General features: G+C 39.8%; 3 protein-coding genes across 6 annotated transcripts; 2 read left to right on the top strand and 1 right to left on the bottom strand.

Annotated features, from left to right (window-relative positions):
• The first annotated feature begins 236 nt into the window (after positions 1 to 236).
• Positions 237 to 2884, top strand: LOC108135061 (DNA replication licensing factor Mcm5). The gene is made up of 4 exons (XM_017255607.2): positions 237 to 504; positions 559 to 1669; positions 1740 to 2561; positions 2624 to 2884. Exons 1-4 carry the CDS (start codon positions 353 to 355, stop codon positions 2738 to 2740), a joined length of 2202 nt encoding a protein of 733 aa, XP_017111096.1. The 5' UTR covers positions 237 to 352; the 3' UTR covers positions 2741 to 2884.
• A 1825-nt stretch (positions 2885 to 4709) lies between these two features.
• Positions 4710 to 5521, top strand: LOC108135567 (abnormal spindle-like microcephaly-associated protein homolog). The gene has a single exon (XM_017256330.2). The coding sequence runs from the start codon at positions 4890 to 4892 to the stop codon at positions 5304 to 5306; it is 417 nt and encodes a 138-aa protein (XP_017111819.1). The 5' UTR covers positions 4710 to 4889; the 3' UTR covers positions 5307 to 5521.
• Positions 5522 to 5971: 450 nt separating this feature from the next.
• On the bottom strand, positions 5972 to 16611 carry LOC108135543 (protein P200). Of its 4 annotated transcripts, none has more exons than XM_017256300.2 (22): positions 15396 to 16611; positions 14504 to 15289; positions 14331 to 14450; positions 13794 to 14270; positions 13625 to 13732; positions 13430 to 13570; positions 13266 to 13376; positions 13146 to 13193; positions 13002 to 13058; positions 12900 to 12947; positions 12679 to 12795; positions 12467 to 12622; positions 12120 to 12410; positions 11992 to 12042; positions 11794 to 11934; positions 11667 to 11711; positions 11505 to 11594; positions 11275 to 11451; positions 11161 to 11220; positions 8024 to 8113; positions 6718 to 7965; positions 5972 to 6146 (listed from the first exon to the last, which is right to left on the bottom strand). In XM_017256300.2, the coding sequence occupies exons 1-22, from the start codon at positions 16600 to 16602 to the stop codon at positions 5995 to 5997; spliced, it is 5721 nt and encodes a 1906-aa protein (XP_017111789.1). In that variant the 5' UTR covers positions 16603 to 16611; the 3' UTR covers positions 5972 to 5994. The 4 variants fall into 4 exon arrangements, with proteins under 4 accessions (XP_017111789.1, XP_017111799.1, XP_017111783.1 ...); XM_017256310.2 differs by having other exon boundaries at positions 8024 to 8110; XM_017256294.2 differs by having other exon boundaries at positions 8024 to 11111; positions 11171 to 11220.
• Between the last annotated feature and the right edge of the window lie 702 nt (positions 16612 to 17313).

Here is a 17313-nt window from a genome sequence, read left to right as displayed (position 1 = left end):
TAGTACTCGGCTTATAGATCAAAATAAATTGATATTTTTTAAAGGCGTCTGCACACAGCCACTTAAAAGAGTTTTAGCGACTTTTTTCCACCTTTTTCTAGCACATGTACCTCTTATGGAAGAATATGCCGCTGAAGCAGAAAAGCCGCCTGTGTGAATAGGCCTTAAACATCGATATTTGTAACCAGAAACTATCGGTTCTATCGATTTACTTCCATCACTACCCACCGCTTGCCCGGCAATTTTTGGCGGCAAAATAATAGCACATCGCATTGTTAAACAGAAGGAAGCCGGTCAGAAAGAAGCCTTTATTTACCAAAGTCTCTTGTTTTAATTGCGTTTACCGATCAAAATGGAAGGCTTCGACGATGCGGGGGTGTTCTTCTCGGACAATTTCGGCGGAGAAAATCAGCAGGATGCGCAAATCAACTTGCAGGCGGTGAAGAAGAAGTACAAGGATTTCATCCGCACCTTCAACGAGGAGAACTTTTTCTACAAATATCGGTGAGTGGACTGCAGACCTCAGCCTGAACACCATTTAAGGTAATCTTTCTGCAGCGACACATTGAAGAGGAACTACCTTAATGGCCGCTACTTCCTGGAGATCGAAATGGAGGACCTGGTGGGCTTCGACGAGGCACTGGCGGACAAGCTGAACAAGCAGCCCACGGAGCACTTGCAGATCTTCGAGGAGGCCGCCCGGGAGGTGGCCGACGAGATCACAGCTCCGCGGCCCGAGCACGAGGAGCAGATGCAGGACATTCAGATCCTGTTGAGCTCCAATGCGAATCCCACCAATATCCGCCAGCTGAAGTCCGACTGCGTGTCCAAGTTGGTCAAGATCGCCGGAATCATTGTGGCCGCCTCCGGGATCAGTGCCAAGGCCACGCGGATGTCCATCATGTGCCTGTCCTGCAGCACGATCATTCCGAATCTCAAAGTTAACCCGGGACTGGAGGGCTATGCCCTGCCCAGAAGTTGCAACACGCAGCAGGCGGGCAGACCCAAGTGCCCGCTGGATCCCTTCTTCATTATGCCGGACAAGTGCAAGTGCGTCGACTTCCAGACCCTCAAGCTGCAGGAACTGCCCGACTTTGTGCCCCAGGGCGAGATTCCCCGCCACTTGCAGCTCTTCTGCGATCGGTCGCTCTGCGAACGCGTCGTGCCCGGCAATCGGGTGCTCATCCAGGGCATCTACTCCATTCGCAAGGTGGGCAAGCCCTCGCGCCAGGCTGGTCGCGAGAAGGCCGTCGTTGGAGTCCGCGCCCCCTACATGCGAGTGGTGGGCATCACAGTCGACTCGGAGGGTGCGGGTGCCATCTCCCGCTACAGCAACATCACCAGCGACGAGGAGGATCAATTTCGACGCATGGCCGCCTCCGGGGACATTTACGAGCGTCTCTCCCAATCGCTGGCACCCAGCATCTTCGGTTCGCGGGACATCAAGAAGGCCATCACCTGCATGCTCTTTGGCGGATCGCGCAAGCGTTTACCGGACGGTCTGTGCCGTCGTGGCGATATCAACGTCCTGCTGCTGGGAGATCCAGGTACTGCCAAGTCGCAGCTCTTGAAGTTCGTGGAGAAGGTGGCGCCCATAGCCGTGTACACTTCGGGCAAGGGCTCCAGTGCGGCTGGTCTCACCGCTTCGGTTATGAAGGATCCCCAGACGGTGAGAAAGACCATATTTAAGTACTTGCTTATCTTACTTACTTACTGACTGATGATACATTTTCTCTTAGCGCAACTTTGTCATGGAGGGCGGGGCCATGGTCCTGGCCGATGGCGGCGTGGTCTGTATTGATGAGTTCGACAAGATGCGAGAGGACGATCGTGTGGCTATTCACGAGGCCATGGAGCAGCAGACCATATCCATTGCCAAGGCCGGCATCACGACCACTTTGAACTCGCGCTGTTCGGTACTGGCGGCCGCCAACTCAATTTTCGGTCGTTGGGATGACACCAAAGGCGAGGAAAACATCGACTTTATGCCCACAATCCTGTCCCGTTTTGACATGATTTTCATAGTCAAGGATGTCCACGATGAGACGCGGGATATCACGCTGGCCAAGCATATTATCAACGTTCATCTCAGCTCAAACAAATCGGGTCCTTCGGAGCCCGCCGAGGGTGAGATATCGCTGTCGACGTTCAAGAAGTACATCCACTATTGCCGCACCCACTGCGGTCCGCGGCTGAGCGAGGCGGCCGGCGAGAAGCTGAAGAGCCGCTACGTCCTCATGCGCAGTGGAGCCGGCCAGCAGGAGAAGGCCTCCGACAAACGCATGAGCATTCCCATCACAGTGCGCCAGCTGGAGGCTGTCATTCGCATTTCGGAGTCCCTGGCCAAGATTCGCCTACTGCCATTCGCCAGCGATGAGCATGTGAACGAGGCTCTGCGCCTTTTCCAAGTGTCGACTCTTGATGCTGCGATGACCGGCAGCTTGGCCGGCGCCGAGGGATTCACTACTGAGGAGGACCAGGAGACATTGAATAACATCGAAAAGCAATTAAAGCGCCGCTTCGCTATTGGATCTCAAGTTTCGGAGCAGAACATTCTGCAGGTAATTATTAAATTGTATTGTGAAGGTACAAGCGGCTTTGCTTACATGTCATTGTTTTGCAGGACTTTTTGCGTCAAAAGTATGAGGAACGCACGGTAATGAAGGTTATTCACACCATGATTCGCCGCGGAGAACTTCAGCACAGGATGCAACGCAAGATGCTTTATCGCATATGCTAACCACTGTTATTCACATAATTATTTACCAATCGTTGAATGTTTCATCAATCGTTCGTCATTTTAATTGTATCTTCATTTATATTGTTAAGAAACCCATACATTCTTTCAACATATGAGACAAAAAATAAACAAAACTTAAATCTATATTTATTATTACAATCAATCTATTGAATTTTAACAAGACTGGCATTTTGTAATATGTGTTATATCATCAATAACACTTTAGTCTTTCATCTTTAAATGTAATTATTGTTCTGCTAATTGTTTAACAAATGTTTTAAATGACGTTCTTAATTTTATAGTGCTTGTGGGAAACCCTATTTCAAGTGCATAAGTCAGCCAAGCCGGCATAATATTTTTACATAAATATCCATGATTGTTTACATTTAAAAAATGAGATTATAAGCAAGATCCCAATTTTGTTTGTTGATGATGCTTGAACAGAAACAGATAGACCCTTTGGTCGGCCCACAATTTTCCGCACAAACCGACAATTTCGCTCTACATTCGGCAGTGTTTGCCTACGTCATTCGGACAAATCACAAAAACCAATCATATTACCTTGGCCGTTTGCCAAATTTTTAAAAATATTTTTCCCTCTGTTTGAGAACGTTTATTACTTCCTTTTATACAAAACTCAATTAGTATATTTGCGCATGCACATCAACTTACATACCTACGATCGCTGTGATGTACTGAATATGTGCACAAATTTTCAAAAATACGTAAGCGTGTTACGTACGCTTCTGGCCATTTAAATACAATGGCGAATATAAGCGTTTCAAATTTATGAATTTCCGGAAGGAAATCTTTACAATCTTGTTTACCACAAAACAAATATATACATACATATATCTGCGAAATGACTGTAGTATTTTAAGCGAATTAACAATAATATTTATTTCATATACATTTATTTCCAATGACGCCACTTGGCTGCGTGTTTTAAGGTTCGAAAGACGTCAAAAGATCCCCTACAATTTATAGTGGGAAAATTCGAAACATGTTTTGCCAAGACGTTTTCAAAAAATTCCAGAATATCATGAACTCGAATCGGTGAAAAACATCCAGCTATATAAATAAATATAATTTATTTTGTGACGATAAAATACCGATTTAAACACACACATATGTATGCTACTCGATTCAATAACAATGTGGTACTTTGAACTTTGGCTCGAGCCCAGGGTCAAGTCAATTCAAACATCAAACAATAAGAATTTAATTGAAATTCATATTCCGATATTGATGCACTTGTGTGTTCTGTTCATCTTTTTCAATTACCTCTGCTTCAGTGTCTGCTCATCGTTTCCATTAACAAAGCGATGCACATGCACCGATGTTCCTTTCATTGCCCAGAATACAGAATATATGGCTATGGATCTCTGTGTGTATCTAAAAGTTTGCTTTTCATATAAACCAATTTACTCTATTTTTTTTCGCCACCCGCTACGTAAGCCCCCCAACTAACATAAACAATCTCAATATTCTCCAAAATAGTGATTACTGCGTGATGATTTTAGCTCGGCACGATTTGTGCACGAGTCGAAAATTAATATATATCACAATTCAACTATATTACGCAACCGATCACCATTATTATTTGTCTGTTAATTGGGTTGCACATAATTGGGGACCGCTGAGGAAATTAGATAATTGTTTCCAACACGCTTGTATGAATTTTCCTAAAACGAAAAACTCTCGAACGTCATCAGCATCCGTGGATGATTCCTTTGAATGCTCGCGGGAGAGAAGTGGATACCGATACAGATACAAATACAGATACAAATACAGATACAAATACAGATACGGATACGGATACAGTGGCCAGAGGTGTAGATACCAAATGTAAGATACATGGGGCAAGGGGGGCTGTTAGAGCGAATTCGCTGAGTGGGGCCTTTGTTTTGTGAATGAAATTGAAAATGAAAAATTCTCGCCGTATGTACATATGCCAAGCCCGCGTCCGCAGCACGTCAGTACAATTTTAGATCTCGAGCGAGTGAGTTCGGCCGGAAAAAAGAAACACGCAGAGAGGATACCAACCCATGCAATTCGTATTTTTTGGGTAGTAACGCGGATTCAAATTCAAATTCAGCCCACCAGCACCCAAGGAAAACCGAATTTCGTCGCAGTGCAGCAGAGGATCATGTACATTTACCCGAGCTCCCCGGAATCAGCATCGTCCTTGCAGTCCGAAGAGAGTGCGGCCATCAAGATCCAGGCCGGATTCCGTGGCTATCGAGTGCGCAAAGAAATCCACCGATCCAACAAGTCAAACAATCCCCATCCGCGAAGAAATCAGCGCCAGCGGTCCAAGAACAACGCCCTCATGGAAGGCCAGGGAAATCCACCCCGCCCCACTGGTGGCGATCAGCAGGCGAGTTCGGAAAATGGTGGAAAATCCGTAGAGGATCGCAGTGCCACCAAGATCCAGGCGGGATTCCGGGGATTTCTGGTGCGCAAGAAGCAGAAAATCGCCACTGATGCGGCCGTTAAAATTCAGGCTGGCTTTCGGGGATTCAAAACCCGCAAGGAGCTGAAGCAGAGCGAACCCATTGTGTAATGGGCGTTGTTCCACAATCCTGATGTCTACTGTACATACGAATATGTGTATTCAAAGCTTGCTGTTGCACAGCAATGCGTTAAACCTACCGTTTAGTTCAATACGTGTCGTGTAAATAGTTTAATATTAACTGATTAATTGATAGCTTCCACAAGAATAAAATACTCTTACTCAAGAAACCGCATCTTGAAAGACAACACTATCCATTAACGGAAGCAATTTGTTTGTTTTTTTCTGTAGGCCTATTTTTGGTTCACAGTACTGGCTGCTGTATGTACATATATGCCATGAGTACAGTGAATAAACATTTCATTAATCGAGCACACAAAGGATTGGAATTTTCCAATTTGGAAAACATCGAATGCTAGTTGTAATGACTTTTCAACGATTTATATTTGAAATAGCCCCCCAAAAAAGAGCTGGCCAGCGACAATATTCATTATTTAGTACATAGTGCACACCCATCTCATAAATCTGTCAAATCCGTTAAATGTTTAGAACAAAAGTGGCAGCCATCCGCTCATCCACGGGCCGTTTGAACATTCAGTTCGTTGAAATTCAGGAAAATAAATGCTATGATCTACTCCCGGAAGCCTTTCCGCTTGTTTGATAACAAAAACATTCTCGATTAAATATATATTTTATTTAGATATAGTTCAGCGTTGATACTTATAGACTTGTTTATACCTTACTTTCGTTTGTTTGCCTCGGCGCTTTTTATACGTTTTCGCATGTGCTTGGGAATAACTCTGAAAACCTCGCAATCAATTTGTACGGGCATGGAGTTTTGCCTCATTTTTAACCACTTCAACTCCATGTCGGGTTTCGATTTTGAATCACCTAGAAAATAAAGAACAAAGTAAATAAATCTGATAAAAAATGTGTCTTTAATAAGAAAAATGAGGCAGTTGGTTCAACAGTGAGTTCCAAATAAATCACAAGTACTATAATACGATGGGGAAAAGTCTAAAGGAGGTTTATTCCGTTTTCATCAGATTGAAAAACTAAATATTTCGTTGCATACTTTGGGTCATTGTTTATAATCATAAAGATGTATGAGGACCAAAAAGTATATAACAGGGTTTTATAGAATATCATAAAATTTAATTAAGATTTTATTGGATCTATTATTGACCACACCCAAAAATAAAAGATAGTTTAAATAAATGTGTCTTGGTAATAAACTGCAGACAGTATTAAAATATAAGTATTCATTCAGTACTTAATAATACTTTTCTATAGTCAAAGGCCTTATTTTTAAACCACATAATTATTTTCTTTAGACCTTCGTGGTATTAATTAAATATTTATCTTATTGAGAAATTTATCATACCCAATAGTTTAAAATTCATGTAACAATAGTGTAGTTTCTATCACAGTTTTTTATTTGCTGCAGTAAAAACCTACTTACCAACTGTTTTGCTTTTCACAATTTTGGAACTTTTTGGAGCCTGCCCTCCACTGGTGCTCGAACTATTTTCGTCATCGGGTGTAGAGTCATTTCGAAGTGCATCCCCGCGCTGCAGTTTTTGACGCCTGGCGGCCAGGTTGCTCTCCAAGCTGATGCCCTCCATTTTCCGGCTGTGCCCCTTGCGTTTCCGGGTGTGCATGCGATAGGCGGCCTGTATCTTTTTGGCCGCCTCCTCCTCGATGAATCGCTCCAGGGATTCGCTGATCGCATCGTTGCCGAAGGACGCCTTGGTGTCCAAAGTGGATGACTTTGTCCCGGCACTCGCTCTGCGCAATCTTCGCCTGGTGAGAAAGCCACGAGCTCCGGCCTGAATTTTCGTGGCCGCCGAAACAATGGTGGATTCCGTTTCGGTGGATGTGCCCATGGCATCTGCCATGGCCGTGTCTATGTCGAAGTCCTCTGTGCTGGTCTTCCTCGGATCAAAGTAATCGGAATCCGTTTCGGACAACGAATAGGCCATCATCTTCTTGCGAATGTTCTCCGATGTTTCGTCGTCCAAACAGAAACTATTGCTGCTGTTGATGGCCATATCTTTTTCACCGATCTCCACATAACTCAGCGCATCATCAATGGTCACGGATCTGAACAGACCCCTCGGATCGTCGCCAGCGATAGTGTAGTGCCGCATTAAGTGCCCTCTTCCGGACTCCTCCTCGTTGAGCTGGATCGTTTCAGCTTCTGCCTCGCCAAAGACCACCGAGTCACTCTGGGCAGAGCTTTCACGGGTTTCTTCCCGCTGCAGTCGATTGTAGACGATAATATCGCCATCCTCGATATCCAGGCTGTACTGTTCCTGCAGGGAACTCATGGGTCGCACTACGGGCTCATCAAAACTGGGTGCTGCCGAGGGCAGTCTGTCCTGTGACTTGGACTCTTTCATCTGCGACATTTTCTCAATCACCTCCTCGGGTTTGGACAACTTGACGGTTGCCTTGTCGATTGTATCCGCCGAAAGTGTCTCTAAGCCAGTAGTTTCAGATACTGAAGAATCTGTATTTTCAGCCTTCTGACTGACAGTTTCTGGCTCAGATTCACCTTCGGAAAGAAGATTCACCAGTGAAGCGGATTTCTTTACACAAGGTTCCTCTATAACTTCATCTGGTTGAAAAGGTCTCTGCCTAGACGAGTACTCAATTTCATTCTCCAGAAAATTATTAACCAATTCTTGAGTTGAAGCAATATCTAAAGCTAAATACAAAATGTTTTACTAGAGATATGCACAGCAAAGTACTTATTTCAAACTTACACTGCACGATACCACCGAAATCGGATTGCGATTGAAGTAGGGGATCCTCCACTGAACCAAGGCCAGCTTCAGATGACTCTGTCAAACCTGCTAAACCAGAAGAGACTGCATTATCCTTTTCAGATGCACTGCCTCTCGAACTCTCATCGATTTTCGAACTGCTAATACCGGGAGTTAATTTGGATTCAAGCGAGCCATGCATTCTATCTACGGTTTTAACTGATTCTACTTGCGTGCTGGTGTTGAGCTCAGTTTTACGAGTGATTGCAGCTGGATCCGGATCGGTTTCTACCCCACGATGTTCCTCAACGACTCCCTGGCTAGGTACTATGCGAGTTGTTCCCACAAACCACTCGGACTTCTGGCTGATCCTCGGCGCATCTTCGCCTGGTTCATCGTTGGCTTCGTGCACCAAACTTTCTACAGGTGTTACAGCAGTTGGGTAATTGGATGTTTCTATGGCTGTTATTCGGGAGCTGGTTATCGAGTCAAAGGAGCTCTCATCAAAGTTTTCAAGTTTTTTTCGTTCCATATATTGTCTGAAAGCTCTTTGAATGACAAGAGCTGCACTGGCCTCACCGTCAAGTTCATCATTTGATGAAGAAATCGAACTGGAAATAGTTTCCACAGGAGTCTCTACTCCTTGAAGTCCATCTGAATGTAATTCAATAATGATCTCAGGTTTTTCTTGAGATGAGAGTTCATTTGACTGCACTTCAATTCTGATCTCGGGTGTATCTTGAATTGGAGTTAAATATGCTTCCGCAGAATTCTCTAACTTTTGAAATAATTCCTCCTGTAAATCTTTAGTAATTTCTGGATTATTGGCAGATTTTAGACTGGAACCATCTTCCGCAGGATTCTCAATTGCCTGCAGTTCCTCAGCTACCAATTCCGCAATAATTGCTGATTCATCTGATGATTTAGACAAAGAAATCGAACTTAAACTGTCTCTCAAAGACATTAATTCTTTAATTTCGTTTGGTTGGTCAGCTAATTTTAAAGTTGAATCGACTTTAGCAGCATTTTCCTTTTCTAATTCGTCTACTTTTAACTCTTTTGTTATTTCTGGATTATCTACTAGTTTAGGAGTATGAGTTGGACTTAAACTAGCTTCCGAAGGACTCTCTGTACTCTTAAGATCTTCAGATTGCAATTTACTAATCATTTCTAATTCATCGGATGATTGTGGCAAATGAATAGGACACGAACTGTCTTCCAAAGAATGTTTAATTACTATGATTTCATCTGACATTAGTTCTTTCATTTCTTTTGGTTGGTCCTCTAATTTTTGAGCTAAATTGTCTTTCGTAGGCATTTGTGCTTCTAATTCGACTGCCTTTAATTCTTTTATAATTTCTGGGTTATCTACTAATTTTGGAGTGTAAATTGGACTTGAACTAGCTTCCGAAAGATTCTCTGTTTCCTTTAGTTCTTCAGACTGCACTTCATTAATAATTTCTGGTTCCTCGTATGATAACTCATCCTTCAGTTCTTTAATGACTTTTGGTTGGTCGGTACAATTTGACAATTCAATTTGATTGGAAATTGTTTTCATTACGTTCTCTAAATCGTGTTGATCTTCTGTTTTCAATTCTTTCATAATTTGATTTAAGCTCAAACTAGCACTTAAAGGTTTCTCCATATTCTGTAGTTCTACAGATTGTTGTTTACAACTCGTTTCTTGTTCATTGGATAATTTCAATTTGGAAGTTTCGTCATCTGAATTTAAATCTTCTTGTAGCTCTTGTGGCTGTAATTCATTTGTCATTGCTGGTTTATCGGATAATTTAAGATACCTTCTGTAGGCTCGTTGAATTTTACCGGCTGCTTGATTTTGCTCAAATTCTAATTTATCTGAGGGTTGCAACTTGTTACGCTCGGTATTATTCCTCTGAAAATATTTTCTAAATGCCTTTTGAATAACAAGTGCAGCACTATCTTCTTTTTTAATTTTATTTAATTTTTCAGTTTCAGTTTCTCTTTCTGTTGTTTTCCCCACATATTTTCGATAAGCCCTCTGAATTTTCTTTGCAGCAAGACTTTCTTTTGATTTCTGGGAATCTCCTAAGGACTTTTTCATTAAAGAATCCCGAATCCACTTTTGTATTATTTTAGCAGCTTCGTTTTGCCTTTCCAAATCTAATTTATTGTCTTGTTCACTCTTTAAAAAACGTTTGCTTTTCAACCGACTGTAAGCCCTTTCTATAATCTGTATAGATCTTGTTATATTTATAATGTCGGTTTTATAGGCTGATTCAAAATGCTCAGTCTCTCTTTTCGTGGATTTTGTTAATAGCTTTTCATCGCTTTCTTCAGTTTTATTTTCCACTTCAGCTTTTCCCGAATTACTTTCGATTTTATTTGTATTTTCTTCGGACGAATCTACCGTTTCTGGTTCCAAAGCTGAATTTTGATTTGTAGATTCTGGGGACTGCTCATTTTCATTATCAAGTTCCAATATGGTTTGAAGCTTGGTTCCTCCTGTCTGTTGGTACTCGGGATCGCCCTCCGAGACTTCAATGACTTCAATTTCCTCTTCGTTGGAATCAAAATCATACTCTAATTGAGCAACATCTTCTTTAGTTTCTATTTTTGATGGATCCCGAAACTTTTTTGGTATTTTGTATTTGGGTTTTCCATCATCAGAGTCGAATGAAACGAAAAATGAAACAGAGTTCTTAGCTTTTGGTACAACGGTTTCTACGATTTCTTGGGGTGTATAGTAACTCGCAACTCTTTCTGCGATAGTAGTAGGTTCTTCTACACCTGAAGATGCTGGTTGGTCTGCCTCAGTTTTGGTAGCTTGAACCGGGACTGAATTATTGCCCGTATCCTGATCCGAAGTCATCTTGGGCTCCACATAAATATCATACCAGGCGCCATCGTCGTTGGGAGTTTTGAATGACTTGAGCTGCAGCTCAGCTATGGGTGTGGGTACAAGTCGTCCCGAAGTTAAGGTGCCAATATCTTTATCTTTTACACTAGGGCTAGTTAACTTCTTGGTGTTTTTTTCAATCTCAATATGGTTAGTAGGTAAATTTTGGGTGCCAATTAATTGATTAGTTACAAGCAATGAAGATTTTTTCTGCTAATTTAAAAACAAATTTAAAAGGTTTTCGATTCTGATTTCTTACCAGTAATTACATCGGGATTTGGGGCAGAAGGGGACTCCCTCTTTGGTTTGGATTCTTCAGCTTTAATGCAAAAATACTGTTTAAAAGGATCAGTAATCTTAGTTTTTAGCTCACTTATTGTATCCTCCGCAACATCAGGGCTATTTTTTATTAAATCTGTAGAATCGTCTTTTTGTTCCACGTGTAAGGTATCGGATATGCCAGATTTGGTTGCTGGTCTTGGAGAATCGTCTTCGAGGGCAACTATATGATCTTCATCTGGCTCCTTTTTCTCCAAACCCGGTTCTGATTCTAAGGATGCATTGATTATTTATACAATAAATAACAATGAGTCAACGTCTTACTTGTTTGATCAAGACTCTCTTCATTACCGACCTCTTTAGTAGTATTAATAGTGTGTTCAACAATGGAATCAGACTCAAGGATTTTATTAGCTAGAGTTATGATAAAAAAGTAGAAACATTATTTAGAAAAGAATGTAAATATATTAATTGTAAAATTACTACCTTCTTCATCTGGAAGTGCAGTCTCGATTTTTTCGGAAGATTCCACTGGAATGAAAAAATTATTGAAAATAAAAGCATTAATATGTAAATAACTAATTGGAAGATAGTTGATAGTAATTGTACTTACACACTGCATTGGCTGTGTCTATCATAGACATTACACCATCATTAGACTGTGATAGATTTTCAACACCTTCCTCGCTGTTTCTATGACTATCAAATGTTTCACAAGGCGATTTTATTTCTTGTGAAGTTGATAATACTTTTTCTGTGAAATAGAAAAATTAGTCAACGATTAAATCTATACAACTTACGTAGCACTCACCCAAACTTTCAGATCTTTCATTAGCAGAAGGTTCGTATTTTTCTTGTTCCTCTGGTGATTGGGTATAGAAAAAATTTAAAAGCTTAGATCGGTCTTAAAAGTTTATAAAGTTTTATAAGGAAACATACCTTTAGCAACTTCAGGAACATAACTATCTAATTCCGAAGATTCATTCTCTAATTTACCTTCTTTTACTTGTTCAGTTGCGGGTTTAATTGTTGAAGTTATTTTATCCGATTCTTCATCTTCAAGTTGTAAACTTTTTGATTGTTCAGTTAAGATTTTATCTATTTCCTTAGATTCGTCCTGTTGTTTACTGTCTTCAATGTGCATTGATTTGGATTCCATTAGTAAAGTTTCTTTATCCACTTGTTCGTCTTCAGATCGTGAAATTCCTGATCCTTCAGTTGGAACTTTAGCTGGAATTTAAAATTCATTAGAAACCGATTTTTAAAGAAATTATGCAATTGCTTACTATCGGCAATGACAGAGTCTTCAGCACTGGTTTTTATACTCTCTTGTAGTTTGCTGTCCTTTAAGTGCATTGTATCGGATTCAAATGGTACAGTTTCTTTATCTAATTGTTCGTCTTCAGCTTGTGAAATATTTGCGCCTTCAGTTGTCACTTTAGCTGGATTTTAAAAACCATTATTAACTTAGATTCAAAGAAATAAAGCCAATACTTACCATCTGTAATAATAACATCTTCAATACTGGTATTTATACTCTGTGTGGGTGCATTTGCGTTGTTCGTTTTAATTTCTTCATTGGCTTCCTTGTTTTCAGTTTGGGTGTCAGATAGCTCTGCATTGAGATATAAATACAATAGGATTAAATAAAACAATTACAAATTTTTTGGCAATTTATTTTCTATTATTGAATATCCTATATTTAATTGCTAGACTTACCAGAATCATTTTTTATCGACTCTGAAATGTCGCGTTCCAATAATGTAGCTTAAAATTGAATATTGTTTAATAACTAATATGCATTGAAAAGAAATTACGTACTTGCTTGAACTAAAATTTCTTCTACACTATCATTTATATCTGTAGCGGCGATTACATCTATTAAAAATATTAATAAAGTTTATTAGACACGAAATTAAATTGTTGGTTTTATTTTGTTAATTCTCTTTTTAATTCGATACTTACTAGTGATTGAAGAATCAATTCCATTTGGCTTCACTTTTTCCTCCGCCCCTTCAACAAAAACACCAAAATTATGAAATTCAGCCTTGGCTCCTTCTGAATTATTAATAATAGCAATTTCACCTTCAGTTGGAGAAATCTTTTCAGTTTCTAAACTTTCAGATCCTATTAGTAAAGTCTCCTGGTTTGAAAGCTTTTTAATTTCCATTTCTGTTTCATCTGGTACCAGTTTTTCTGGAATAAAAAACATAGGATATAGTGGTACATATAATATTTTAATTACTTACCTAATGAATGGTCTGATTTATTTAAACTGTTTTCAACATTTTTATCCAATTCATAAGATTCGCGTTGGGCTAAATTTTCAAGGTCTTCCTCATTAGCTTTTAAGTCATCAAATATTTTACTTTCTCGCTCAGCCTCAACCCCTGTAATTGTTTTTATAGTAGTTTGTTATTATTTATAAAAAATTTAAAACATACTTGACAAATCGGAAAATTCCCCAATAGGTTCATCTTCGATTTGGGAATTATCTGTCGTAATATCTGTTCTTTTTGCCATAATTTCCTTACAATCGTTGATCGGATCATCTAAAAAAAGAGATTTAATAGAAAATATGTTTATCTTATCTTATTTTCCTTTTTATCTTACCAGCTTGGGCAGGAATGTCCAAAGAGCTTTCTTCACTCATCGGCTTGAGTACTTCCTCCAAAGATTCTTGTACATTGTTTGTCACAGTTTCAATACTTTCCAGAATTGTTTCATTTTCTGCATTAGGTTGTGTTCTAGGAATTTCCTCCGTTGCTGAAATAGGTTCCGATGATTCGCCTAACACTTTGTCGTTATTTATCTGAACTTCATCCTGAATAATTGGCTTCAAGTTTTCATCCCTTTCATTTTGGAGAACGAAATCACCTTTTGTCAACGGCTCATGACTTTCCGACTTTGACTGAATACTTTCTTTGTCTTCAATACTTCTCTTTTCTCTAGACTTTGAAGAAGGTTTATTTTCTTGTTCAATGGAAGCGTCCTTTTCAGAAAGCGTACTTTTCAACATAACTGATTCTTGATTTTTGATTGGGACTAGCGCGTCTGTAGATGCTTCAAAATTCATTTCACTTGAAGATTCTATGGGTGATTTTGAAATTAGTAATATGAATTTGCTTAAGACTATATGGTTTTAAATACCTTGCCCACGAACATTATGATTGACCAAAACCGACTTTAAGCTTTCTATTTCAATAGTGGGCTTAACACAAGACTCATCTGCCAAAAGGTCTATATCGCTTAAATCCTTTGCTGAATCAACTGTTGAATAAGAATTTTTAATTATGATTAATGTTTTGATCAATGTTACATACCATTAGTGTCGGGTTGAGTTAAAATGGAATCTTCTAAAATATCTTTTACATGTTCAATTTCAATCGAAACAGCTGGAGAAACGGAAACTTCGGTTTTACCTGTAACTTCTTGTAATTCGCTTTCAGATCTTATATTTTTTGGTATCTTAAATATTTCATTGGTTTTGTCTTTTTCGTCATTTGGCTTATCTTCCAATGGCTTATCTTCCAATTTATCAAAAGAATCTTCCATTGTTTTTAAAGCATGTTCTATTAAATCATTATCGTTTTTCTTAATTTCTTTAGCCAAATTACTGTCTGAAAATCCGTCATCTTCCCGCTCAACAAGATCTGTGCCTTCGTTTTCCTCAAGGTTTTTTGTATCGATATCTTTTATAGAGAGTTTATCTTTAAGCCCAACTTGAGTTTCCGATTCTTCATCAAAACTGACTTTAAAACTTTTAAGATCAGCTTCTTTTTCGGACTTGAGTTCTTCTTCGTCCCTTTCCGTATTAAATCCGGTTTGAGCTGCTGATTCTAGATCTAAGCTGGCTTTATTTGTTTTAATTTCAGGTTCTAGAACTTGACTAGCTATATTTTTGTCAGCTTCAACGCCAGGTTCCATGGAAATCTCGTCAACTACTTTTAAATCTATTGATTCGTTTGTAAAACCCTTAATATTTTCTAGTTCCGTAGGTATCATCTCTGCATCTCCTTCTAAATCTTTTGATTCCTTATTAAAGTCCTTAATATTTTCCAAATTGGGTTTACAAATCATGTTTTCGATTAAAGCACCACTAAGGATTTCTGAAAAGTAATCAAATGTTATCCATTAAAACACGATAAAATTAAGAACATTTGATTACAGGAATGTATTTTCATGAGAAAACAATGGTTAACACTAGTTAATTACCGCTTTTCCTTTGTTGTATCGATTTTTCTGCTCCTTTAATGGGTTCTGTGAAATACTCCTTCTCAAGGCCGACATCAACGTTATTGTTCTCCACTTCCTCGTCCTCGTGAATAATTTTTTGATGGACTCGTTCCTCGTAATTGGCGATGCCCAGCTCGGTGGACTCCGTGGAGAGGAGTGCGGTGGAGACGGATGTGTAGGATCCGGTCTCGGAGGCATTGTCGTTGAGCTCCTCGCCTTGATCGGCAGCCGAAGATGCACTTCTTTGGGGCCTGTGTAATGCTACCATCCTCCTGAAGGCTCTCTGGATGACAATGGCGGCTGTTGCTAAGGATACTGGGCCGTTTTTCAATCGATTATGCTCCTGTTTCTTTGTTAAATATATGCGATAATGTCGCTGTATGACGACAACGGCTTTCATATAGTCGGCAGTGTTAAATTTAGCATTGGGTTTTGGTGCGTCACGTGAATTTTTAAGTTTCTCCACTCGCTTCTGGGCCAAAAGGCGACGCACCTGCCTTTGAATCAAAAGAATTGCGGCCACATATTCAACGCTGTTGCATTTATCTTTCTCTCGTGCTATATTCCGCTGCTTGAGATATCGGCGAAAATTTCTCTGAATAATGACAACCGATTGCAAGTAGGAAATGCTGCTGGAAAATGTGCTTTGATCGGCCTCAGCTAATTTGGTGTCTGTATATGCGGATGCCGTGTTTTCCCCGTCCTGAGTTTTCGCACTTAGTGTACGACCACATTCACAGGTTACCTTCGATACTGGAGCTACGTTTTCTTTGTCCTTTAATGACTTTTCGTATGTCGAATATTTGCTGTACTCAATGCGACCCGACTTTTCCTTGGACATCCTCTGAAAGTACTCCTGCGCGAATATGTATATATTCTCTGGTTTTTCCTTTAGAACTGCCTTTATAAATTGTTTGATTAGATCGGTCAGTTTTTCGGGGATTATATTGAACACAAGGGACAGAGGGACCTGCTGACGAATTCGGTTTTTCATGATGGTTTCATAAGTTTGCACCGGTTCGTATTTGCGCACCATTTGGTGTGACTTTTCACCAACAATCACGTTGAAAAAGTTGGCCGAAAAGCCATACAAGTCAGCCGGCTTTTCACGTAACACCTCCTTGGTGTACACCTTCATCAGATCCCGCAGACCCTCGGGAACCCTTGGTAAACTCGCAGCCGTCATTTTAGTATATCAAGCACCACCATGCATGGCAAAATGTTGAATCAATACTGACCGATGAAGGTGTCCGAATGTGCCTGGAAACCTAGCTGGCCAAAAGTTGCCATGTCAACACCTTTGGGGCCACAACATATCATTAACTTGTTGCTTTAACAGTTAGTGGGGAATTTTATATTAAATATTGGGGCCTATTCTTGGATTCTATAAATATACATAAGTGTGTACATATATCTTAATAAAAGAAGTATCTATAATGACATTTAATAACTTACAAGGGTTACTGATTATATCTCTCAAAATAAATTTGGTTACATATAATGATATTTTTCATAAGAAAATAAGAAATTGGAGAACAATTTATTAAGGTCTTTATTAAGAAAGGTATTTCTGAGTAAAATAAATGTTTCTGGATCTAAGGTTATTACTAGCTATTTGTTGTCCTTTTATTATTATTGTGTACTTCTCGAGAACTAGCTTAAATGCTTAAATTTATTTTGCCATTGAAAAATGGTTAGACCGCTGGTCAACTAAACCTTTGCGAGGCTAAAATTGTTTTTAATTCATTGACGGCAGTCTGACCGCATCTCAAATTCCACTGATAGTTAAATTCAATTCACGCGAAATGCGCTCATTAATTTTGTAAAATGCAGCCGGCATGCAAACCAGTCTCAAGTTTAAACCCTAAAGAACCTTATAGCAACAACAACAATAGAT

The sequence above is a fragment of the Drosophila elegans genome, unplaced genomic scaffold, assembly GCF_018152505.1.
Source record: "Drosophila elegans isolate 14027-0461.03 unplaced genomic scaffold, ASM1815250v1 contig_476, whole genome shotgun sequence".
NCBI classification, from domain to species: domain Eukaryota; kingdom Metazoa; phylum Arthropoda; class Insecta; order Diptera; family Drosophilidae; genus Drosophila; species Drosophila elegans.
Note: the sequence above shows the minus strand (reverse complement) of the source record. Positions and strands in the feature narration are given on the sequence as shown.